Raw genomic sequence first — 27,825 nt, 5'->3', positions numbered from 1 at the left:
AGGTCAAGTCCAGTAAATGAGTTACTAAATATTGAACCACAATGTTGGGTTAACTAATACCCAACATTCAGAAAAATGGAGATTTGGCTACCTGAAGTGTAGGTCCATTTAACACAAAAATATTCAACTACAACATTAACTCATCCGGTCTATATTGTTTCATCAAATTTTCAGTTACATGATTTGGACTATACTACTTAATTTATTTAATGTTATTTGTAAGTATTTACCACTTACTATTTATTGCTTTCTTACACTATTTGTTTCTATTTCATTTTCATTTTATATATTATATATTATATAGAATGAGTAAAGTTAGATAAATAATTTTCAACAGGAATAATAAAATATATTATTAAATATAATATTGAGCATTTATTAATAAAATAAATATGTGTATTCATATATATATCACTATCCCAATCTTGATATAGTCAATTATGTTGAATATTTGGAACGTTTAATAATAGCAAATTTATTGGAGTTGATATATTATATAGTTCCAGACTTCTTAATTTTTGTGACTTTTTTAGAATATTTTAGAATTTATTTCATTTCAAATAACATAAATTATTATACAAATTAACATTTATGGCTCTTCTCCTTTATTATGTGTATCATGTTTGATCAAATTATTGGCTACAAAATTCAGATTATTTCTGAATGACACAAAACTTTTCTAGCTTAATTATATTTGAAAAAAATGTTGAATATATATATTAGTATATTTGAATATTTTTATTAATCGCTTAAATATTGACTAGACTTTGTGAGATGCTGAACTATAATATATTAAGAGAGACTATATTATGTATTGAATAATATTTGTTATTAATAATACACCCTTTTCTTTTAGCTTTCTACAAGAAATATATAGAGTACTAAGTGGAATGAAACTCAAATGAAGTTATTTTATTTAGTGCACCATGGCCATAAAACATTAGTAGAAGAAAATGATTCAGCAAGAGATAATTGATCGTAGGACATCGATATACCAGAGGATGTCACTATTGATCTTATTCAGAAAAACATAATTCAAATAAAACAAACATTCAATCTCATTACGCCGTGACCTCCAAATCACTCCAAGAAATATCAGAATCCGGCTTAAGAAACTTGGTGAACCATTTGTGAGAAAGCTTCTTGTATCTTTTGAGATTGTCTTGGAAGTCAATGTAACCGATTCCAAAACGAACCGTGTAGCCCGAGTTCCACTCAAAGTCATCTAACAACGTCCATACAAAGTATCCCTGCACATTCGATCCTTCCCTGTTCATCCATAACAAAACTTATGTTAAATGCTTCCATAATAATTATAAATATAACTTATTATAAATAAAACTTACGAAATAGCAGCTCTAACGTAGTCAAGATGAGAGAAGTGGTAACTAATTCTCCATGGGTCGATGAGCGCTTTTTCAACCGGAATTGTCGGATCACTCGCTTCAGATATCCCTGAGAGGTAAGGTCACAATAGTTATATGTATTGTTTTCTTATAGATAATTTAATGAAGTGTGACATTCTTATTAATTTAATATACCGTTTTCAGTGATAAAAACTCTTGGATTTCCAAATTTTTCTTTCAGGTAGATAAGGTAATCACGAATTCCTTTGGGATAGACATTAAGCCAAACTGAACCGGCCTGGAAATAATTGATTGATTATACATGAACATCAAGCCAAAAATTATAATTATTTTAAAATAAAACATAATTTAAATTGATCATCCATACCACAGGTCCAATTAATTGACCATTGCGCTCCGCTAAATAAACAAGTGAAAATGTAAATATTTATAAGATAAAGGACAAGTAAATTTATTTATAATTATATATGAGCCAAAATCGATTAATTAACATCTATCTCAACTTACATAGAACGTAGGCATTAGTATCGGTGAAGTAGCTTTGCTCAGTTGGATTGGCGGGTACTTTTCTATTGATTACGTAGGTGGAGGTATAATAGTTTATACCGATGAAATCATATGAACCTATTAACGAAGAAGATTCTTCTTCACTAAATTTTGGAAGTCGCAGGCCAACAATGCTGCGCATCACATCTGGATAGTCTCCATAAACAATAGGATTCACAAACCTAATTAATTAACGCGTTACAAGAATTAGTTAATATTTATATATATTGGTCATCAAGAAACTAAATTAAAGATTAATCTGACCATCCAAAGTTGAAATCAAGAGCCCTCTGTGTAGCTTCCCTGTCTTCAATGGACTGTGTGAATGGTATCCTCCAGTCAGCAACATGAGTAATTCCAATTTCACCTTTTTGTTTTTCCTGAAAATTAATTTTTTTTTTTTATTTTCTTCCTTGTTTTCACGGTAAAAGGAAATTAATTAAACCAAAACTTATGTATATATATAATTAATTACCTGGTACTTTTCCCTGTACACTTTCACTGCAGATGCGTGAGCGAGAAGAATGTGGTGAACAACCAAATAAGGCTCAACTGCAGAATCTCCTTGGGTGGCATTTAATTGAGATTGCCAAGGAGAGCCCCGACCCGGTGCCAGACTAGCATTAATGTAACCACCGACAGTAAACATGTATGGCTCGTTGAAAGTGATCCAATGTTTTACTTTATCTCCAAATTCTTCGAAGAGAACTTCTGCATAGTCAGTGTAATCTTGCCTGTAACAATTAAATGACGAATTTATGAACATTAATTTGTAGCTATATATATATATATATAAATTTTTAGTTGTAATTGTCAGATCTTTAATATTGTACTTACACAATCTGGGGACTTAGGAAACCCAAGTATTCATCCTCAAGTGCTTGGGGAACATCCCAATGGAATATCGTCACAAATGGCTTTTTACCTTTTTGCATATATAAATTAATTATTATATTGTGTAATAAAAAACAAACTAATGTAGGAATAGAAATGATTAAATGGGGTTGTGTGTGTTCATGCACCTTTAGCTTCAAGCTCATTGAAAAGATCTTTGTAATGTTGAATTGCTTCCTCATTCTTTCCACCCTTCAATGATCCATCTACATTAATATTAATATTAACATTAATATGTTAAGTTGTTGTTGTTGTTTAATTAAACAATCAACATGTGAAAATAAGTGGTAATTAATTTAATTAATTACTAGGTAATATTCTGGCCCAAGGAATTGACATTCTGTAGGCATCCATGCCCATGCTGTCCAAGATTTCTAAATCTTCCTGCAAAAGTATTAGGAAATATATCCTCCAGTTCGATTGAACGAATTTAATTTTTTTTTAGTGAGAATGTAGATAAGCCTCTAAATTAGTACTACCTCAATAAATAAGGAAAATCACCTTTTTCCAGTTTTAATTATGATGCTAAAAATTATATAGACACAATCATGACAAGTTAATTTTATAATGATGTCTTTTAACACTAATAATACTATTAATAATAAAATGTCTGTGAAGACTAATAATTTAGTGGTAGAGCATAATAATTCATATTCTTAAAGTAATTAGTTCGGGTTTTACAACCGAATCACCTACAAAATAAAAATGTTACTTACCTTGTAACGTTTGTAAGAATCCAGTGCGACATCTCCATTACTACCGTCCGGTATTTTCCCTGTAATTAAATATTAAAATATGAGAAGATATGAAGGCAGCATATAGATAAGGTACTATATTTTATGGTAATTAAATTACTACATTAAATTTATTTATAAGCACATAATAATTTTGTTTTGTTGTATGGACAAAAAAGAAATAGATGATATATGTATATAATTTTCAAAAAATGGACCTTTTTCAAAAATAAATTTTCAAATGAGATTAGGTTAATGTATAAAATAGTAACAATATGACAAAAGTTTATTGAAAAATATAAGTAAATATTAGAATTGTTTTTTTTTGTCTTTATGACGACCTGCTGATAGCTAGGTTGAATATAACAAATAATGCAGTTTGATTGAATATAACAAATAATGCAGTTTGATTGAAAAAATGTTTTTTTTAATACAAATTTAAATCCAGATTTATTAGGTTATAATTTCAATATTTATATCAGACCTATATTCAGCAAATTGAATATATATTGATAACTATTTTTTTTTTATTAAAAAACCAAAAAGTAAATCATTATGATCAATTTCATAAAGAGCAATTCTATTTTAAGCCAATCTAAATTTAATCCAATTCAAACCAAATAAAAATATAGTTGACCCAAGTTACTAATTTAAAATTGATTTAGTTTGAATTCGGATTAATTCATTCAAATATTATATTATAATGTAGAGAAGAGAAAAAGAAAGAGAGAAAAGAGACATGGTTGTTCATGAGTAAACGTATCCCAAATACTCAATCCTTTGCCTGCTTCGAAAGCTGCTCCTTCATACTGCATCAACAAAATTAATTAGAGAAAATTAGTTAGAGAATATTTATAGAAAAAAAGAAACGTTTAAAATATGAATCAAACACGTCACTTTTAATTTTTCAAAATGAAACCGACCTGATAAGCTGCGGTAGCAGCCCCGAAAACGAAACCTTCGGGGAAGCTACTTCGGTTGAGGGAGGTTAGATCGTAGGAGGGCAGAGAATCCAGTTGACAACTTACAAGGGAAGAAAAAGCTAGAAGAAGAAGAAGAAGAGGAAGAACAAGAGATTGAATAGAGAGAAGCTTCTCCATCACCATATCTCTTTTAAGTTGAATCAAGGTTTAATGTGTGAAGTTCAAGTCTTATTCTTCCTCTATTTATAGTCACACAAGATGACCTTTTCCCTAGCTTCTCTCTATCCACTAGACCTAGACTCTGTTTGATCTTTCTTTTTTCCATAAAGGAAAAATGTATGTTATTGTTATTTTAAATTAACTTATTTGTATTTAATTTTAATAAAAATAAATTAAGAATGTTGGGGTTTTGAATTATTTGTATTACCAAAAATTATATAAAGTTTAATGCTATGTATGGAATAAGTACTAATAACTATTAACTATTTGCCTTATAAGAAGCCTCAACCTTGTATTTTTTATTATGTATTTTCAAGACCACTATTTTAAGCCTATATTAGATTTTTTTTCTAACTATATATATATTTTTATCTTCATTTGAAATATTTAATAATTTTTATATTAAATCAAAAGTAAATTTTAATATTATCAATTTTAAAATTAAGATTCCACTAAAAAGTAATGGTACTATGAAATATGAAAACCTAGCTAATTAAAAACTTAAAAACAGCTGCTAAAGATAGATATAAAATAATATATTGATCACGACATTTCATGTGTCACTAAATAAGCGCCGGTAAAAAATAACATGTATTGTAATGGACAATTCTATTTTAAATATCTCTATTATTGTTTTAGACATACTTAAGTGCAAGTAACTACTGGCGTCTATGGGTAAAGACCTTTTAATGAACGTGTAAAGAATATTTTTGTTGGGTAGATAGTTTGACTTAATGTTTCTCAATTAATCCAAATTTGAACTGAAGTTTTTGGATAATTTTAAAATGGACCATAGTTAACTTGTAGAATTAACGTGTTTAATTTAAAAAATTGATAATTATTTGGTTATTTTGTAAGATTATGATGACCATTACACATTTTCGTTTACAAATTTAAAACTTGTTTAAAATTGTGTTTATAGCTGCTGAATTTTGTTTAGATGCATTGTATCCTGGTGATTAGAATGTTGAGAGAAATTAAACCTTACGCATTCCACTATTTAAAAAATGTTGAATTCTATACATGGAGGAGAGAGTGTTCAAATTATTATTTCTTTTTAAAACAATTTTATAATTATAAATACTTTTTGCGAAACTAAATTAACCATTACATCATAAAAATTAAAATTAGTGAAAAATAAAGAATTATATATAGAGCATAAAAATTCTTAAAAAAAATAAGATAAACTCCACAACCGATTTTACGGCTTTTTCATAACGAATCTAAGAAATATCATAAAAATATTATTGTGAATGAAACGCATGAATATTCACAAAAATATTCTAGACTATTTAGGGTTTTAATTTACAGATTCACCAATTCTTCTCGCCTATGGAAATACGTCTATACGTTCAGATGAGAGAGTTGTCGTCGGTGATAATATTTTTCTTGACTGTATCCGCATTGTTGCGGACACCTGAGAAGGCTCTATCATTTATCTCCATCCAAATGTGATAAACAATGTTAGCGAAAAAACACTTGAAAATATTGGCGATCATTCATCGGTGACTATAATGAACAGTGACCTATCTGTTTATATTTGATAAAAAAAGAAGAAAAAAAGTTATTAATTAGATATTTTCTTATTATTTATTCAAAATTTGAAATATAAACTAAATAACATAATATAAAAATAAGTTATTATAATAATAGTTGAAATATAATTTTTTTTTTTAAATTATAAAATATTATTCTAATTTTATAATATAATATATTTAAAATATTAAAACGCTGCAAAGAATGGAAAACGTAAAGTAAAGTAGAGAAAGAGGAGGACAATGATTAAATGAATAGACTTATTATGTAAGTGTCTGTAAGGAAAGAAACTGATATTGAATTCCCTAAGGCAAAACTCTTGATTAGATTATAGGGTTGGACCCCTTGAAAGAAAGAGCGTGAAGGTGCCGAAAAGAGGGCTTTTATCACGTTTGAGATAGCTGCTTTATCCGCCTGAAGTCGTGTAAACCAGAAATGAATTAACAAATATGAAGCAAGACCTACTCCCTCCCATCCCAGGAATAATTGAAGAGAGTTATCTCCAGTCACCAACATTAGCATAAAAAAAGTAGGAAGCTATAAAAGCTATGCTTGTCAATCGAGTAGGTGATTTTGGATTAGCTCCTGGGATTTCGGGTTGTTTTACTCTCTTTCAAATATGACTTTTGTTCCAGAGGCAAATAACCCGAAACTTAATAGGAAGCTCTTCCTGTCTATAGGTTTATACCACTAAATGATGGCATTAGACCCTAACTACCTTGTTCCTGGGCTCGGCTTCGTCCTAGAAGTGCTTGCGCCTCTCTAGGCTTCGCTATTGCTCATGACGATCCAACTACATTCATAGACGGATGGTAGGGAACAAGAGACCAAGTGGAGTTGCGAAGTAGAGCATTGAACTCATCCTGCATGGCTGCGCGCCATTCTGGTACCTGAGAGAAGCAGGTCGGTTCACAAAAAGAAGCATCGGACTGAAGAGCAAGAAAGCATGCCGGAACAGGGTAGCGAGTGGCGGAGAAGACCTCACGCACTCAGATTCGGTAGCAAGAAGCGGCAAAGGTTCACAATAGCCCCTACGGACACCATCTATCAATCGTTCCATCTCAGCTTCCCCGCAATACTCTGTTTATCCTGAAGTGAAGGTTTCAGGTTCGTTCCTCTTATCCTAGGGATTTCGTAGTCTTACTTTGAAAAGGAATGTTCCTGTTCACTTCTTTCAAAGCAAGCCGGGAGAGTCGAGTCGAGTCGACCATTGGATTCTTATATTTGTTTATTTGTGGTGTAGAATCAGACCAGCCATGGACAGTACTATTAATTAGTTGGGGTTATTTTCTTTATTTTGTCGGTATTAGTTTTATTTTTATAAATAGCTTAATAATTTTTAAAAGATTAATTAATTAATTAATTTATTTGTAAAAAACTTAAAAATATATTAGTATATAATTAAAACAATTTTTTAATTAAAATACTTTTACTTTAATTTTAATTTTTAAATATAAAAAAATCATTTAATAATTTAACCCAATTAATTTCATATCATTCATTCTTTCCAACCAAATGTGGGATTATGTTGCCTTCAATTAATTAGTACTAATTGCACATATAAATTGGAATGTTTAAGGCCGGTTCTTAGTGTCACATTCAACGTCCAACTATATGAATTCTTCTTTTTTCTGTCTGAACCTAAAAAATAAAAAAATGTAAGTACAGTTGATGAGAGATTGAATAAGGGAGCTAACATTCATAAAAAAACTACTTATCTTTTAGTGCCTCAAAGTTGAATAAGGAAGCTAACATCTATCAAATCTTCAACATGTAAACCTAGCTATGAGTACCTCAAAGTTGAATAATGCCAACTTTAGGGGAGCTAGCTAACTTTCATCAAACTTATCCTCAAGTGCTTCAAAGTTGAATAATGCCAACTTTAGGGGAGCTAAATTACAAAAAAAATTATTATTTTTTTTAATAAAACTAATAATTTTAATATATATATATATTATATTTATTTTGTTGAATAATGGATAAAAATTTTATTATTTTTTTAATAAAACTAATAGTTTTAATACATATATATATATATATATATATATATATATATATATATATATATATTATATTTATTTTGTTGAATAATGGATATAAATTTGTTGATATTATTAAATTACATGAATAGCTACCCCTATTATTATTTTGAGTTACAAATCAAATACATTTATTATATTCATGCTTAAATTTTATAGAAGAAAATTTAAACATGAATATGAGTTATTTTAAAATCAAATAAGATTAAAAAAAAATTCTTTTATGAAATGATTGTTGATTTATTTTAGTTGATATTATCATATTTTAGTAATTAAATTTTGTTTTAATCATAACTATTTAGCGTATTATAAATTTTAAATAAAAATAATATTAAATTCAAATATAGCTAAATAATTAAATCAGCTACATAGCATAAACTATTAAAATTTTGATAGGAACTACTTACTAATTTATGTTTACCCGCGCAAATATATACTTCGGTAATACTTTTGCCAATATACCCCTAACGACGTTATATTAAGAGCCGGTAATACTTGGCCGCGGTTAATAAGTAATAACGCCGGACAAACCATATTTAAGCGTCAGAAAAAGTTTTTTTTTGTTTTTTTGTTTGTTTTAGTGAGTGATATATCATGGATTAGGCACAATTTGAGCTCTGCCCCAGTTATCATGTTAATTACTAACTTCTAACATTGGCTGCATCATGTAACACATCATTTTTTATTTGTGTAGATGCTCATGTTTTTGTTTTGTTCTGAAGTAGAAGAGATATATTTCAATGTGTTTTAGGATCATTAATATTTTAGGATTAATCTTAATTGATTGATTTTGTTTTTTTATTACAAAATGTGTTAATTTGGATGATCTGAGCTGAAGAAAAATTGTCTACTTCCAGGATAAGTTTCCTTGAAACATTGCAATCAAAGGCATATCATTAAATATTTTTTCAGTTTCTGCACGCTCTATGTCACGGGCTCAGTCTTTTCACTGACGATCCGTGCGGCACTAGTTACGATCTTCTCAAGAACGAGTAACTAGTCAGGCTTACTCGACGCAACACTCGACGTTTAATAGAATTGACACAAGAATTCTAGAGAGAGTAACTCTTACAAAGAATAATATTATATTACTCGAATACTTGGTGATTTACAATGTAATACCTCACAAGTATTTATAAGTCTAATTATAGCTATTACATTAATGACACACTAATTTAGGAATTCCTTATAAGTGTCAACCAGTGATGCACTAATTTAGGGATTCCTTCTAATTGTCAATCAGTGATGGACTAATCAAGAACATTCCTTTTAAGTATCAATTAGTGATGCGCTAATAAGGACATGCCTTTCAACTCTCAATTAGTGATGCGTCAGTCAAGCATCTGCCTTCCAACTAGAATATTCCTTGCGTTGGGGTTAAGCGGGCATAAGCCTCCTCCTCTTCTTGGGCCTGGAATATTGGGTCGTGACATTCTCCTTAAACCTCTTCTTTATGGGCCAGGAAGATTGGGCTGTGACAACTGAGACAGAAAGCAATTATGGCTTTATTATGTGTATCATGTTTGATCAAATTATTGGCTACAAAATTCAAATTATTTTTTATGACACAAAAACTTTCTAGCTTAATTATATTTTGAAATAAAATGTTGAATATATATATTAGTATATTTGAATATTATATTTATCACTTAAATATTGACTAATCTTTGTGAGATGTTGAACTATATTAAGAGACTATATTATGTATTGAATAATATTCATTATTAATAATACACCCCTTTCTTTTAGCTTTCTACAAGTGATATATAGAGTACTGAGTGGAATGAAACTCAAATTAAGTAATTTTATTTAGTGCACCATGGCCATACAACATTACTAGAAGAAAATGATTCAGGAGGAGATAATTGATCGCATGACATCGATATAACAGAGGATGTCACTATTGATCTTATTCAGATAAAACAAACATTCAATCTCATTACGCTGTGACCTCCAAATCACTCCAAGAAATATCAGAATCCGGCTTAAGGAACTTGGTGAACCATTTGTGAGAAAGCTTCTTGTATCTTTTGAGATTGTCTTGGAAGTCAATGTAACCGATTCCAAAGCGAACCGTGTAGCCTGAGTTCCACTCAAAGTCATCTAACAACGTCCATACAAAGTATCCTTGCACATTCGATCCTTCCCTGTTCATCCATAACAAAACTTATGTTAAATGCTTCCATAATAATTATAAATATAACTTATTACAAATAAAAACTTACGAAATAGCAGCTCTAACGTAGTCAAGATGAGAGAAGTGGTAACTAATTCTCCATGGGTCGATGAGCGCTTTTTCAACCGGAATTGTCGGATCACTCGCTTCAGATATCCCTGAGAGTTAAGGTTACAATAGTTATATATTGTATTGTTTTCTTATAGATAATGAAATGAAGTGTGACATTCTTATTAATTTAATATACCGTTTTCAGTGATAAAAACTCTCGGATTTCCAAATTTTTCTTTCATGTAGATAAGGTAATCACGAATTCCTTTGGGATAGACATTAAGCCAAACTGAACCGGCCTGGAGATAATTAATTGATTATACATGAACATCAAGCCAAAAATTATAATTATTTTAAAATAAACATAATTTAAATTGATCATCCATACCACAGGTCCAATTAATTGACCATTGCGCTCCGCTAAATAAACAAGTGAAAATATAAATATTTATAAGACAAAGGACAAGTAAATTTATTTATAATTATATATGAGCCAAAATCGATTAATTAACATCAATCTCAACTTACATAGAACGTAGGCATTGGTATCGGTGAAGTAGCTTTGCTCAGTTGGATTGGCGGGTACTTTTCTATTGATTACGTAGGTGGAGGTATAATAATTTATACCGATGAAATCATATGAACCTATTAACGAAGCAGATTCTTCTTCCGTAAATTTTGGAAGTCGCAGGCCAACAATGCTGCGCATCACATCTGGATAGTCGCCGTAAACAATAGGATTCACAAACCTAATTAATTAATGTGTGACAAGAATTAGTTAATATTTATATATAATGGTCATCAAGAAACTAAATTAAAGATTAATCTGACCATCCAAAGTTGAAATCAAGAACCCTCTGTGTAGCTTCCCTGTCATCTTTGGAGTGTGTGAATGGTATCCTCCAGTCAGCAACATGAGTGATTCCAATTTCACCTTTTTGTTTTTCCTGAAAATTAATTAATTTTTTTTATTTTCTTCCTTGTTTTCACGGTAAAAGGAAATTAAGTAAACCAAAACTTATGTATATATATAATTAATTACCTGGTACTTTTCTCTGTACACTTTCACTGCAGATGCGTGAGCGAGAAGAATGTGGTGAACAACCAAATAAGGCTCGACTGCAGAATCTCCTTGGGTGGCATTCAATTGAGATTGCCAAGGAGAGCCCCGACCCGGTGCCAGACTAGCATTAATGTAACCACCGACAGTAAACATGTATGGCTCGTTGAAAGTGATCCAATGTTTTACTTTATCTCCAAATTCTTCGAAGAGAACCTCTGCATAGTCAGTGTAATCTTGCCTGTAACAATTAAATGACGAATTTATGAACATTTGTAGCTATATATTTATATATAAATTTTTAGTTGTAATTGTGAGATCTTTAATATTAATGTACTTACACAATCTGGGGACTTAGGAAACCCAAGTATTCATCCTCAAGTGCTTGGGGAACATCCCAATGGAATATCGTCACAAATGGCTTTTTACCTTTTTGCATATATAAATTAATTATTATATTGTGTAATAAAAAACAAACTAATGTAGGAATAGAAATGATTAAATGGGGTTGTGTGTGTACATGCACCTTTAGCTTCTAGCTCATTGAAAAGATCTTTGTAATGTTGAATTGCTTCCTCATTCTTTCCACCCTTCAATGATCCATCTACATTATTAATATTAATATTATTATTAATATGTTAAGTTGTTGTTTAAACAATCAACATATGAAAATAAGTGGTAATTAATTTAATTAATTACTAGGTAATATTCTGGCCCAAGGAATTGACATTCTGTAGGCGTCCATGCCCATGCTGTCCAAGATTTCTAAATCTTCCTGCAATAATATTAGGAAGATATATAAATAGACTGAGAGTTTCGATTGAACGAATTTATTTTCAGTGAGAATGTAGATAAGCCTCTAAATTAGTACTACCTCAATAAATAAGGAAAATCACCTTTTTCAGTTTTAATTATGATGCTAAAAATTATATAGACACAATCATGACAAGTTAATTTTATAATGATGTCTTTTAACACCACTAATACTATTAATAATAAAATGTCTGTGAAGACTAATAATTTAGTGGTAGAGCATAATAATTCATATTCTTAAAGTAATTAGTTCGGGTTTTACAACCGAATCACTTACAAAATAAAAATTTTACTTACCTTGTAACGTTTGTAAGAATCAAGTGCGACATCTCCGTTACTACCGTCCGGTATTTTCCCTGTAATTAAATATTAAAATATGAGAAGATATGAAGGTGGCATATAGATAAGGTACTATATTTTATGGTAATTAAATTACTACATTAAATTTATTTATAAGCACATAATAATTTTGTTTTGTTGTATGGACAAAAAATAAATAGATGATATATGTATATAATTTTCAAAAAATGGACCTTTTTCAAAAATAAATTTTCAAATGAGATTAGGTTAATGTATAAAATAGTAACAATATGACAAAAGTTTATTGAAAAATATAAGTAAATATTAGAATTGTTTTTTTTTGTCTTTATGACGACCTGCTGCTAGCTAGCTAGATTGAATATAACAAATAATGCAGTTTGATTGAAAAAAGACAAGCTAGCTAACTAATTTGGAGTAGTACCAAAGAGATTTATGAAAAATGTTTTTTTTAATACAAATTTAAATCCAGATTTATTAGGTTATAATTTCAATATTTATATCAGACCTATATACAGAAAATTTAATATATATTGATAACTTTTTTCTATTAAAAAACCAAAAAGTAAATCATTATGATCAATTTCATAAAGAGCAAAAATATATTATGGTTTGGATAAATTGAATAATTTTAATTAAATCAATTCTATCTTAAGCCAATCTAAATTTAATCCAATTCAAAGCAAATAAAAATATGGTTGACCCAAATTACTAATTTAAATTTGATTTAGTTTGAATTCAGATTAATTCATTCAAATATTATATTATAATGTAAAGAAGAGATAAAGAAAGAGAGAAAAAAGACATGGTTGTTCATGTGTAAATGTATCCCAGATACTCAATCCTTTGCCTGCTTCGAAAGCTGCTCCTTCATACTGCATCAACACAATTCATTAGAAAAAATTAGTTAGAGAATATTTATAGAAAAATAGAAACGTGAATCAAACACGTGACTTTTAATTTTTTAAAATGAAACCGACCTGATATGCTGCAGTAGCAGCCCCAAAAACGAAACCTTCGGGGAAGCTACTTCGGTTGAGGGAGGTTAGATCGTAGGAGGGCAGAGAATCCAGTTGACAACTTACAAGGGAAGAAAAAGCTAGAAGAAGAAGAAGAAGAAGAGGAAGAACAAGAGATTGAATAGAGAGAAGCTTCTCCATCACCATATCTCTTTTAAGTTGAATCAAGGTTTTAGGTGTGAATTTCAAGTCTCATTCTTCCTCTATTTATAGTCACACAAGATGACCTCTTCCCTTCTCTCTATCCACAAGACCTAGACTCTGTTTGATCTTTCTTTTTACCATAAAGGAAAAATGTATGTTATTGTTATTTTAAATTAATTTATTTGTATTTAATTTTAATAAAAATAAATTAAGAATGTTGGGGTTTTGAATTATTTGTATTACCAAAAATTATATAAAGTTTAATGCCATGTATGGAATAAGTACTAATAACTATTAACTATTTGCCTTATAAGAAGCCTCAACCTTGTATTTTTTATTATGTATTTTCAAGACCACTATTTTAAGCCTATATTAGATTTTTTTTTCTAACTATATATATATTTTTATCTTCATTTGAAATATTTAATAATTTTTATATTAAATCAAAAGTAAATTTTAATATTATCAATTTTAAAATTAAGATTCCACTAAAAAGTAATGGTATTATGAAATATGAAAACCTAGCTAATTAAAAACTTAAAAACAGCTGCTAAAGATAGATATAAAGTAATATATTGATCACGACATTTCATGTGTCACTAAATAAGCGCCGGTAAAAAATAACATGTATTGTAATGGACAATTCTATTTTAAATATCTCTATTATTGTTTTAGACATACTTAAGTGCAAGTAACTACTGGCGTCTATGGGTAAAGACCTTTTAATGAACGTGTAAAGAATATTTTTGTTGGGTAGATAGTTTGACTTAATGTTTCTCAATTAATCCAAATTTGAACTGAAGTTTTTGGATAATTTTAAAATGGACCATAGTTAACTTGTAGAATTAACGTGTTTAATTTAAAAAATTGATAATTATTTGGTTATTTTGTAAGATTATGATGACCATTACACATTTTCGTTTACAAATTTAAAACTTGTTTAAAACTGTGTTTATAGCTGCTGAATTTTGTTTAGATGCATTGTATCCTGGTGATTAGAATGTTGAGAGAAATTAAACCTTACGCATTCCACTATTTAAAAAATGTTGAATTCTATACATGGAGGAGAGAGTGTTCAAATTATTATTTCTTTTTAAAACAATTTTATAATTATAAATACTTTTTGCAAAACTAAATTAACCATTACATCATAAAAATTAAAATTAGTGAAAAATAAAAAATTATAGAGCACATAAATTCTTAAAAAATACAATAAACTCCACAACCGATTCACGGGTTTTCATAACGAAACTAAGAAATTATCATAAAAATATTGATGGAAATGAAACGCCTCGAATACCATTACTAAAACTACGTCGATTATTGACCCGACCATTTAAGTAATGCTGGCTTAATTCAAACATCCCAATAATATATATAATCATCTCTCCTTTTTGTTTTTTTTTTTCATAATTTATATAGATCTAATCATATTTTTATAATCTAGATGGTGTTCAAAATTAATCTAAGTAAATTTGATTAATTATTATAAAAAAGAAGAAGAGGGGAGTTTAAATTATAAAGAGATGTAGAGAGAGTTTTTTGTAATGATAAGAAAAAAATATAAAACTTAATATACGTTATATAGTAACAATTTTATTAAATTTAAAAGTATAAATTTTAAGTTTTTCTTTTGTGATTTATTTACATAACATGTTTAGCTATTTTTCTCTTTTCAAATAATCTAAACATTTAAATTTTGAACATATTTTTATTTTAGTTTATAAAATTAAAAAAATAATTCTAAATATGTGTTAACAAAAAATGTTTTATAATAAATAAGGTTTTACAAGAAAAGATGCCTTTCAAATGGTGAAAACCACAATTGGAAATGGAAGAGGGTACTATTCTGGCATGATCCTTGGCTGGATAATATTCCCATTATATTCAAAGAAGAAATGCAAGGAAACAGAGTTAGAAGAGAATACATCAAGTACTCATTTAGAGACGTATATGAAGGTAGATGTGATTCATTTTTGAGGCGTATTCCAGAAGGTGATAGAATCCTAAACCTAATGAGGCAGAAGCAACTCAATGAAAATAATGATGAAATAAGCTGGAAAACAGAAAGCAATGGGAAGTTTATTACAGGAAAGGCATGGGAAATTGTTAGAACAAGAGGACAGGAGGTAGATTGGCATAATGTGGTATGGTCTCCAAAGATTATTCCTCGTCACCAATTTATTCTCTGGCTGGTATACAGGAAAAGGTTGACAACAAAAGACAGAATTCGAAAATATATAAACATTACTGATATCAACTGTGTCCTATGTTCGGGAGTTGAGGAAAGCATAAACCATTTATTTGGGGAATGCTCTTTTGTAATACAAATCTGGAGGATGTATGCTGCAAACATGAACATCATCAACTTTCCAAGAATATGGGAAGAAATCCAAGAGTGGATGAAGAATAAAGCAAAAGGAAGATCCTTCTATGTAAGTATGTTGAAATGCTACTTTGGAGCAGTAATCTACAATATCTGGAAAGAAAGAAATTCAAGAACTCACAGTGGAAGAAGTAGAACCGCTGAAGATATTTGGAGAGATATAACTTCAGATGGAAACGCACTCATTCAATCCTGGAGAGGAATCGAAAGGAATGAAGAGAATAGAAAGCTCTGTCATATATGGGATATTTCGTTTGAGAAGGTCACAAGTAGAATAAAAGTAAAAACGCTGTAGGCGCTAATTGTTATTGTTATTGTCTGTAATTCAATTATTGTTTCATTGTCAAATCTAGAAATTGTCTAGATCTGATCTTAAACTTTTGTATTTTTTTCTCTCTTTTGGGTTTTTTTAATGAAATGGCACTAAGCTGTTTTCCCCAAAAAAAAATAAATAAATAAGGTTTTAATATATTAAATTAGATGAGAAAATTATATTATCAAACATGGTCTCAATAAGTTGGAGGAAGGTAAAAGATTTTTTTAAATTATTTGTCAATTATAATATATGTCTATTTAAAAAAAAAACAAAAGTGTGCTTAATTGTCTAGTTATTTATTAAAAGGTATTTGAATTTTAAATTGAAGAAATATTATAGATGACAGTTCTCTAAAAAAAATATATTGAACTCTATAATAAATTATAAATTTAATTTAAGTAAACAGACTTAATATATATATATATATATATATATATATATATATATATATATATATATATATATATTTATGTAACCAAATTTGAGATAAGAATTTAAGTTTTGAAAAAAAAAGACACTCATTAGTGACTATAATAGATACTGACATATATATATATATATATATGTTTATAATGGACAAAAGTAAAATTTTTTGTTTATGAATAGATTAAATTGATAAAACATTTAATGTGTGATAAAACGTATTATTTATCCTCTTTTAAGAGGATGATACAATTTGAAATATTAATTAAATAACATAATATATATATTAAAAAATATAATAATAGTTGAAATATAATTTTTTTTAAATTATAAAATATTATTCTAATTTTATAATATAATATATTTAAAATATTAAAACGCTGCAAAGAATGGAAAACGTAAAGTAGAGAAAGAGGAGGACAATGATTAAATGAATAGACTTATTATGTAAGTGTCATAACTCATAGCCATTGGATTTTTATATTCGTTTATTTGTGGTGTAGAATCAGACCAGCCATGGACAGTACTATTAATTCGTTGGGGTTATTTTCTTTATTTTGTCGGTATTAGTTTTATTTTTATAAATAGCTTAATAATTTTTAAAAGATTAATTAATTTATTTGTAAAAAACTTAAAATATATTAGTATATAATTAAAACAATTTTTTAATTAAAATACTTTTACTTTAATTTTTTAAATATAAAAAAAATCATTTAATAATTTAACCCAATTAATTTCACAATATCATTCATTCTTTCCCAGCAAATGTGGGATTATGTTGCCTTCAATTATCTAGTACGTACTAATTGCACATATAAATTGGAATGGATCAGGCCGGTTCTTAGTGTCACATTCAACGTCCAACTATATGAATTCTTCTTTTTTCTGTCTGAACCTAAAAAATAAAAAAATGTAAGTACAGTTGATGAGAGATTGAATAAGGGAGCTAACATTCATAAAAAAAACTACTTATCTTTTAGTGCCTCAAAGTTGAATAAGGAAGCTAACATCTATCAAATCTTCAACATGTAAACCTAGCTATGAGTACATCAAAGTTGAATAATGCCAACTTTAGGGGAGCTAGCTAACTTTCATCAAACTTATCCTCAAGTGCTTCAAAGTTGAATAATGCCAACTTTAGGGGAGCTAAATTACAAAAAAATTTATTATTTTTTTAATAAAACTAATAATTTTAATATATATATATATATTATATTTATTTTGTTGAATAATGGATAAAAAATTTATTATTTTTTTAATAAAACTAATAATTTTAATACATATATATATATATATATATATATATATATTATATTTATTTTGTTGAATAATGGATATAAATTTGTTGATATTATTAAATTACATGAATAGCTACCCCTATTATTATTTTGAGTTACAAATCAAATACATTTATTATATTCATGCTTAAATTTTATAGAAGAAATTTTAAACATGAATATGAGTTATTTTAAAATCAAATAAGATTAAAAAAAATTCTTTTATGAAATGATTGTTGATTTATTTTAGTTGATATTATCATATTTTAGTAATTAAATTTTGTTTTAATCATAAGTATTTAGCGTATTATAAATTTTAAATAAAAATAATATTAAATTCAAATATAGCTAAATAATAAATCAGCTGCATAGCATAAACTATTAAAATTTTGATAGGAACTACTTACTAATTTATGTTTACCCGCGCAAATATATACGTCGGTAATACTTTTGCCAATATACCCCTAACGACGTTATATTAAGAGCCGGTAATACTTGGCGGCGGTTAATAAGTAATAACGCCGGACAAACTATATTTAAGCGTCAGAAAAAGTTTTTTTGTTTTTTTTGTTTTTTGTTTTAGTGAGTGTTATATCATGGATTAGGCACAATTTGAGCTCTGCCCCAGTTATCATGTTAATTACTAACTTCTAACATTGGCTGCATCATGTAACACATCATTTTTTATTTGTGTAGATGCTCATGTTTTTGTTTTGTTCTGAAGTAGAAGAGATATATTTCAATGTGTTTTAGGATCATTAATATTTTAGGATTAATCTTAATTGATTGATTTTGTTTTTTTATTACAAAATGTGTTAATTTGGATGATCTGAGCTGAAGAAAAATTGTCTACTTCCAGGATAAGTTTCCTTGAAACATTGCAATCAAAGGCATATCATTAAATAGCTTTTTCAGTTTCTGCACGCTCTGTGTCACGGGCTCAGTCTTTTCACTGACGATCCGTGCGGCACTAGTTACGATCTTCTCAAGAACGAGTAACTAGTCAGGCTTACTCGACGCAACACTCGACGTTTAATAGAATTGACACAAGAATTCTAGAGAGAGTAACTCTTACAAAGAATAATATTATATTACTAGAATACTTGGTGATTTACAATGTAATACCTCACAGGTATTTATAAGTCTAATTCTAGCTATTACATTAATGACACACTAATTTAGGAATTCCTTATAAGTGTCAATCAGTGATGCACTAATTTAGGGATTCCTTCTAATTGTCAATCAGTGATGAACTAATCAAGAACATTCCTTTTAAGTATCAATTAGTGATGCGCTAATAAGGACATGCCTTTCAACTCTCAATTAGTGATGCGTCAGTCAAGCATCTGCCTTCCAGCTAGAATATTCCTTGCGTTGGGGTTAAGCGGGCATAAGCCTCCTCCTCTTCTTGGGCCTGAAATATTGGGTCGTGACATTCTCCTTAAACCTCTTCTTTATGGGCCAGGAAGATTGGGCTGTGACAACTAAGACAGAAGGCAATTATGGCTTTATTATGTGTATCATGTTTGATCAAATTATTGGCTACAAAATTCAAATTATTTTTTATGACACAAAAACTTTCTAGCTTAATTATATTTTGAAATAAAATGTTGAATATATATATTAGTATATTTGAATATTATATTTATCACTTAAATATTGACTAATCTTTGTGAGATGTTGAACTATATTAAGAGACTATATTATGTATTGAATAATATTCATTATTAATAATACACCCCTTTCTTTTAGCTTTCTACAAGTGATATATAGAGTACTAAGTGGAATGAAACTCAAATTAAGTAATTTTATTTAGTGCACCATGGCCATACAACATTACTAGAAGAAAATGATTCAGGAGGAGATAAATGATCGCATGACATCGATATAACAGAGGATGTCACTATTGATCTTATTCAGATAAAACAAACATTCAATCTCATTACGCTGTGACCTCCAAATCACTCCAAGAAATATCAGAATCCGGCTTAAGGAACTTAGTGAACCATTTGTGAGAAAGCTTCTTGTATCTTTTGAGATTGTCTTGGAAGTCAATGTAACCGATTCCAAAGCGAACCGTGTAGCCTGAGTTCCACTCAAAGTCATCTAACAACGTCCATACAAAGTATCCTTGCACATTCGATCCTTCCCTGTTCATCCATAACAAAACTTATGTTAAATGCTTCCATAATAATTATAAATATAACTTATTACAAATAAAAACTTACGAAATAGCAGCTCTAACGTAGTCAAGATGAGAGAAGTGGTAACTAATTCTCCATGGGTCGATGAGCGCTTTTTCAACCGGAATTGTCGGATCACTCGCTTCAGATATCCCTGAGAGGTAAGGTTACAATAGTTATATATTGTATTGTTTTCTTATAGATAATGAAATGAAGTGTGACATTCTTATTAATTTAATATACCGTTTTCAGTGATAAAAACTCTCGGATTTCCAAATTTTTCTTTCATGTAGATAAGGTAATCACGAATTCCTTTGGGATAGACATTAAGCCAAACTGAACCGGCCTGGAGATAATTAATTGATTATACATGAACATCAAGCCAAAAATTATAATTATTTTAAAATAAACATAATTTAAATTGATCATCCATACCACAGGTCCAATTAATTGACCATTGCGCTCCGCTAAATAAACAAGTGAAAATATAAATATTTAAAAGACAAAGGACAAGTAAATTTATTTATAATTATATATGAGCCAAAATCGATTAATTAACATCAATCTCAACTTACATAGAACGTAGGCATTGGTATCGGTGAAGTAGCTTTGCTCAGTTGGATTGGCGGGTACTTTTCTATTGATTACGTAGGTGGAGGTATAATAATTTATACCGATGAAATCATATGAACCTATTAACGAAGCAGATTCTTCTTCCGTAAATTTTGGAAGTCGCAGGCCAACAATGCTGCGCATCACATCTGGATAGTCGCCGTAAACAATAGGATTCACAAACCTAATTAATTAATGTGTGACAAGAATTAGTTAATATTTATATATAATGGTCATCAAGAAACTAAATTAAAGATTAATCTGACCATCCAAAGTTGAAATCAAGAACCCTCTGTGTAGCTTCCCTGTCATCTTTGGAGTGTGTGAATGGTATCCTCCAGTCAGCAACATGAGTGATTCCAATTTCACCTTTTTGTTTTTCCTGAAAATTAATTAATTTTTTTTATTTTCTTCCTTGTTTTCACGGTAAAAGGAAATTAAGTAAACCAAAACTTATGTATATATATAATTAATTACCTGGTACTTTTCTCTGTACACTTTCACTGCAGATGCGTGAGCGAGAAGAATGTGGTGAACAACCAAATAAGGCTCGACTGCAGAATCTCCTTGGGTGGCATTCAATTGAGATTGCCAAGGAGAGCCCCGACCCGGTGCCAGACTAGCATTAATGTAACCACCGACAGTAAACATGTATGGCTCGTTGAAAGTGATCCAATGTTTTACTTTATCTCCAAATTCTTCGAAGAGAACTTCTGCATAGTCAGTGTAATCTTGCCTGTAACAATTAAATGACGAATTTATGAACATTAATTTGTAGCTATATATATATATATATATATATATATATAAATTTTTAGTTGTAATTGTGAGATCTTTAATATTGTACTTACACAATCTGGGGACTTAGGAAACCCAAGTATTCATCCTCAAGTGCTTGGGGAACATCCCAATGGAATATCGTCACAAATGGCTTTTTACCTTTTTGCATATATATATAAATTAATTATTATATTGTGTAACAAAAAACAAATTAATATGTAGGAATAGAAATGATTAAATGGGGTTGTGTGTGTGCAAGCACCTTTAGCTTCAAGCTCATTGAAGAGATCTTTGTAATGTTGAATTGCTTCTTCATTCTTTCCACCCTTCAATGATCCATCTACATTAATATTAATTAATATTAACATTAATATGTTAAGTTGTTGTTGTTTAATTAAACAATCAACATGTGAAAATAAGTGGTAATTAATTTAATTAATTACTAGGTAATATTCTGGCCCATGGAATTGACATTCTGTAGGCATCCATGCCCATGCTGTCCAAGATTTCTAAATCTTCCTGCAATAGTAGAATTTTTTTTAGTGAGGATGTAGATAAGCCTCTAAATTAGTACTACCTCAATGAATAAGGAAAATCACTTTTTTCAGTTTTAATTATGATGCTAAAAATTATATAGACACAATCATGACAAGTTAATTTTATAATGATGTCTTTTAACATCACTAATACTATTAATAATAAAATGTTTGTTGTTTGTCATATTTTTAAGGTAATTACTTCGGGTCTTTACAACCGAATCATTTACAAAAATAAAAAAATAAAAATGTTACTTACCTTGTAACGTTTGTAAGAATCAAGTGCGACATCTCCGTTACTACCGTCCGGTATTTTCCCTGTAATTAAATATTAAAATATGAGAAGATATGAAGGTGGCATATAGATAAGGTACTATATTTGTAATTAATTACTACATTAAACTTATTTATAAGCACATAATAAATTTGTTTTGTTGTGTGGACAAAAAAAAATAGAAGATATATGTATATATAATTTTCAAAAAATGGACCTTTTTCAAAAATAAATTTTCAAATGAGATTAGGTTAATGTAAAAAATAGTAACAATATGACAAAAGTTTATTGAAAAATATAAGTAAATATTAGAATTGTTTTTTTTTGTCTTTATGACGACCTGTTGATAGCTAGGTTGAATATAACAAATAATGCAGTTTGATTGAAAAAAGACAAGCTAGCTAACTAATTTGGAGTAGTACCAAAGAGATTTATGAAAAAATGTTTTTTTTTAATACAAATTTAAATCCAGATTTATTAGGTTATAATTTCAATATTTACATCAGACCTATATTCAGAAAATTGAATATATATTGATAGCTATTTTTTTTATTAAAAAACCAAAAAGTAAATCATTATGATCAATTTCATAAAGAGCAATTCTATCTTAAGCCAATCTAAATTTAATCCAATTCAAACCAAATAAAAATATAGTTGACCCAAGTTACTAATTTGATTTAGTTTGAATTCGGATTAATTCATTCAAATATTATATTATAATGTAGAGAAGAGATAAAGAAAGAGAAAAAAGAGACATGGTTGTTCATGAGTAAACGTATCCCAGATGCTCAATCCTTTGCCTGCTTCGAAAGCTGCTCCTTCATACTGCATCAACAAAATTATTAGAGAAAATTAGTTAGAGAATATTTATAGAAAAATAGAAACGTGAATCAAACACGTGACTTTTAATTTTTTAAAATGAAACCGACCTGATAAGCTGCAGTAGCAGCCCCAAAAACGAAACCTTCGGGGAAACTACTTCGGTTGAGGGAGGTTAGATCGTAGGAGGGCAGAGAATCCAGTTGACAACTTACAAGGGAAGAAAAAGCTAGAAGAAGAAGAAGAAGAGGAAGAACAAGAGATTGAATAGAGAGAAGCTTCTCCATCACCATATCTCTTTTAAGTTGAATCAAGGTTTTAGGTGTGAATTTCAAGTCTCATTCTTCCTCTATTTATAGTCACACAAGATGACCTCTTCCCTTCTCTCTATCCACAAGACCTAGACTCTGTTTGATCTTTCTTTTTTTCCATAAAGGAAAAATGTATGTTATTGTTATTTTAAATTAATTTATTTGTATTTAATTTTAATAAAAATATATTAAGAATGTTGGGGTTTTGAATTATTTGTATTACCAAAAATTATATAAAGTTTAATGCCATGTATGGAATAAGTACCAATAACTATTAACTATTTGCTTGATAAGAAGCCTCAACCTTGTATTTTTTATTATGTATTTTCAAGACCACTATTTTAAGCCTATATTAGATTTTTTTTTCTAACTATATATATATATATATATATATATATTTATCTTCATTTGAAATATTTAATAATTTTTATATTAAATCAAAAGTAAATTTTAATATTATCAATTTTAAAATTAAGATTCCACTAAAAAGTAATGGTACTATGAAATATGAAAACCTAGCTAATTAAAAACTTAAAAACAGCTGCTAAAGATAGATATAAAGTAATATATTGATCCCGACATTTCATGTGTCACTAAATAAGCGCCGGTAAAAAATAACATGTATTGTAATGGACAATGCTATTTTAAAGATCTCTATTATTGTTTTAGACATACTTAAGTGCAAGTAACTACTGGCGTCTATGGGTAAAGACCTTTAAATGAACGTGTAAAGAATATTTTTGTTGGGTAGATAGTTTGACTTAATGTTTCTCAATTAATCCAAATTTGAACTGAAGTTTTTGGATAATTTTAAAATGGACCATAGTTAACTTGTAGAATTAACGTGTTTAATTTAAAAAATTGATAATTATTTGGTTATTTTGTAAGATTATGATGACCATTACACATTTTCGTTTACAAATTTAAAACTTGTTTAAAACTGTGTTTATAGCTGCTGAATTTTGTTTAGATGCATTGTATCCTGGTGATTAGAATGTTGAGAGAAATTAAACCTTACGCATTCCACTATTTAAAAAATGTTGAATTCTATACATGGAGGAGAGAGTGTTCAAATTATTATTTCTTTTTAAAATAATTTAATAATTATAAATACTTTTTGCGAAACTAAATTAACCATTACATTATGAAAATTAAAATTAGTGAAAAATAAAGAATTATATATAGAGCACAAAAATTCTTAAAAAAATAAGATAAACTCCACAACCGATTTTACGGGTTTTTCATAACGAATGTAAGAAATATCATAAAAATATTATTGTGAACGAAACGCATGAATATTCACAAAAATATTCTAGACTATTTAGGGTTTTAATTTACAGATTCACCAATTCTTCACGCCTATGGGAATACGTCTACACGTTCAGATGAGAGAGTTGTCGTCGGTGGTAATATTTTTCTTGACTGTATCCGCATTGTTGCGGACACCTGAGAAGGCTCTATCATTCCTCTCCATCCAAATATGATAAACAATGTTAGCGAAAAAACACTTGAAGATATTGACGAACATTCATCAGTGACTATAATGGATAGTGACCTATCTGTTTATATTTGATAAAAAAAGAAGAAAAAAAGTTATTAATTAGAGCTTTTCTTATTATTTATCCAAAATTTGAAATATAAACTAAATAACATAATATGTTAAAAATAAGTTATTATACTAATAGTTGAAATATAATTTTTTTTTAAATTATAAAATATTATTCTAATTTTATAATATAATATATTTAAAATATTAAAACGCTGCAAAGAATGGAAAACGTAAAGTAGAGAAAGAGGAGGACAATGATTAAATGAATAGACTAATTATGTAAGTGTCATAACTCATAACCATTGGATTTTTATATTTGTTTATTTGTGGTGTAGAATCAGACCAGCCATGGACAGTACTATTAATTCGTTGGGGTTATTTTCTTTATTTTGTCGGTATTAGTTTTATTTTTATAAATAGCTTAATAATTTTTAAAAGATTAATTAATTTATTTGTAAAAAACTTAAAATATATTAGTATATAATTAAAACAATTTTTTAATTAAAATACTTTTACTTTAATTTTTTAAATATAAAAAAATCATTTAATAATTTAACCCAATTAATTTCATATCATTCATTCTTTCCAACCAAATGTGGGATTATGTTGCCTTCAATTATCTAGTACGTACTAATTGCACATATAAATTGGAATGGATCAGGCCGGTTCTTAGTGTCACATTCAACGTCCAACTATATGAATTCTTCTTTTTTCTGTCTGAACCTAAAAAATAAAAAAATGTAAGTACAGTTGATGAGAGATTGAATAAGGGAGCTAACATTCATAAAAAAAACTACTTATCTTTTAGTGCCTCAAAGTTGAATAAGGAAGCTAACATCTATCAAATCTTCAACATGTAAACCTAGCTATGAGTACCTCAAAGTTGAATAATGCCAACTTTAGGGGAGCTAGCTAACTTTCATCAAACTTATCCTCAAGTGCTTCAAAGTTGAATAATGCCAACTTTAGGGGAGCTAAATTACAAAAAAATTTATTATTTTTTTTAATAAAACTAATAATTTTAATACATATATATATATATATATATATATATATATATATATTATATTTATTTTGTTGAATAATGGATAAAAAATTTATTATTTTTTTAATAAAACTAATAATTTTAATACATATATATATATATATATTATATTTATTTTGTTGAATAATGGATATAAATTTGTTGATATTATTAAATTACATGAATAGCTACCCCTATTATTATTTTGAGTTACAAATCAAATACATTTATTATATTCATGCTTAAATTTTATAGAAGAAAATTTAAACATGAATATGAGTTATTTTAAAATCAAATAAGATTAAAAAAAAAATTCTTTTATGAAATGATTGTTGATTTATTTTAGTTGATATTATCATATTTTAGTAATTAAATTTTGTTTTAATCATAAGTATTTAGCGTATTATAAATTTTAAATAAAAATAATATTAAATTCAAATATAGCTAAATAATAAATCAGCTGCATAGCATAAACTATTAAAATTTTGATAGGAACTACTTACTAATTTATGTTTACCCGCGCAAATATATACGTCGGTAATACTTTTGCCAATATACCCCTAACGACGTTATATTAAGAGCCGGTAATACTTGGCGGCGGTTAATAAGTAATAACGCCGGACAAACTATATTTAAGCGTCAGAAAAAGTTTTTTTGTTTTTTTTTTTTGTTTTAGTGAGTGTTATATCATGGATTAGGCACAATTTGAGCTCTGCCCCAGTTATCATGTTAATTACTAACTTCTAACATTGGCTGCATCATGTAACACATCATTTTTTATTTGTGTAGATGCTCATGTTTTTGTTTTGCTCTGAAGTAGAAGAGATATATTTCAATGTGTTTTAGGATCATTAATATTTTAGGATTAATCTTAATTGATTGATTTTGTTTTTTTATTACAAAATGTGTTAATTTGGATGATCTGAGCTGAAGAAAAATTGTCTACTTCCAGGATAAGTTTCCTTGAAACATTGCAATCAAAGGCATATCATTAAATAGCTTTTTCAGTTTTTGCACGCACTGTGTTACGGGCTCAGTCTTTTCACTGACGATCCGTGCGGCACTAGTTACGATCTTCTCAAGAACGAGTAACTAGTCAGGCTTACTCGACGCAACACTCGACGTTTAATAGAATTGACACAAGAATTCTAGAGAGAGAGTAACTCTTACAAAGAATAATATTATATTACTCGAATACTTGGTGATTTACAATGTAATACCTCACAGGTATTTATAAGACTAATTTTAGTTATTACATTAATGACACACTAATTTAGGAATTCCTTATAAGTGTCAATCAGTGATGCACTAATTTAGGGATTCCTTCTAATTGTCAATCAGTGATGGACTAATCAAGAACATTCCTTTTAAGTATCAATTAGTGATGCGCTAATAAGGACATGCCTTTCAACTCTCAATTAGTGATGCGTCAATCAAGCATCTTCCTTCCAATTAGAATATTCCTTGCGTTGGGGTTAAGCGGGCTTAAGCCTCCT

At 28.5% G+C, this 27,825-nt stretch overlaps 2 protein-coding genes across 4 annotated transcripts; both read right to left on the bottom strand.

Annotated features, from left to right (window-relative positions):
* Nucleotides 1-894: 894 nt before the first annotated feature.
* LOC124929097 (beta-glucosidase 13-like) lies at nucleotides 895-4,690 on the bottom strand. The gene is made up of 13 exons (XM_047469367.1): nucleotides 4,465-4,690; nucleotides 4,281-4,350; nucleotides 3,524-3,582; nucleotides 3,116-3,191; nucleotides 2,936-3,013; nucleotides 2,751-2,838; nucleotides 2,389-2,647; nucleotides 2,178-2,293; nucleotides 1,875-2,095; nucleotides 1,735-1,766; nucleotides 1,542-1,644; nucleotides 1,347-1,455; nucleotides 895-1,269 (listed from the first exon to the last, which is right to left on the bottom strand). Exons 1-13 carry the CDS (start codon nucleotides 4,645-4,647, stop codon nucleotides 1,062-1,064), a joined length of 1,602 nt encoding a protein of 533 aa, XP_047325323.1. The 5' UTR covers nucleotides 4,648-4,690; the 3' UTR covers nucleotides 895-1,061.
* A 5,483-nt stretch (nucleotides 4,691-10,173) lies between these two features.
* Nucleotides 10,174-23,781, bottom strand: LOC124929096 (beta-glucosidase 13-like). Of its 3 annotated transcripts, none has more exons than XM_047469366.1 (13): nucleotides 23,556-23,781; nucleotides 13,482-13,551; nucleotides 12,656-12,714; nucleotides 12,245-12,320; nucleotides 12,072-12,149; nucleotides 11,887-11,974; nucleotides 11,528-11,786; nucleotides 11,317-11,432; nucleotides 11,014-11,234; nucleotides 10,874-10,905; nucleotides 10,682-10,784; nucleotides 10,484-10,592; nucleotides 10,174-10,405 (listed from the first exon to the last, which is right to left on the bottom strand). In XM_047469366.1, the coding sequence occupies exons 1-13, from the start codon at nucleotides 23,736-23,738 to the stop codon at nucleotides 10,198-10,200; spliced, it is 1,602 nt and encodes a 533-aa protein (XP_047325322.1). In that variant the 5' UTR covers nucleotides 23,739-23,781; the 3' UTR covers nucleotides 10,174-10,197. The 3 variants fall into 3 exon arrangements, with proteins under 3 accessions (XP_047325322.1, XP_047325320.1, XP_047325321.1); XM_047469364.1 differs by lacking the exon at nucleotides 23,556-23,781 and adding an exon at nucleotides 13,657-13,858; XM_047469365.1 differs by lacking the exons at nucleotides 10,174-10,405; nucleotides 10,484-10,592; nucleotides 10,682-10,784; ... (7 more) ...; nucleotides 12,656-12,714; nucleotides 13,482-13,551 and adding exons at nucleotides 19,928-20,391; nucleotides 20,470-20,578; nucleotides 20,668-20,770; ... (7 more) ...; nucleotides 22,612-22,670; nucleotides 23,382-23,451 and having other exon boundaries at nucleotides 23,556-23,780.
* Nucleotides 23,782-27,825: the final 4,044 nt, after the last annotated feature.

The sequence above is a fragment of the Impatiens glandulifera genome, chromosome 3 (genome assembly GCF_907164915.1).
Source record: "Impatiens glandulifera chromosome 3, dImpGla2.1, whole genome shotgun sequence".
In the NCBI taxonomy this organism is placed as follows: Eukaryota; Viridiplantae; Streptophyta; class Magnoliopsida; order Ericales; family Balsaminaceae; genus Impatiens; species Impatiens glandulifera.
The sequence above is the reverse complement of the archived record's forward strand: the minus strand, read 5'-3'. Positions and strand labels throughout refer to the sequence as shown.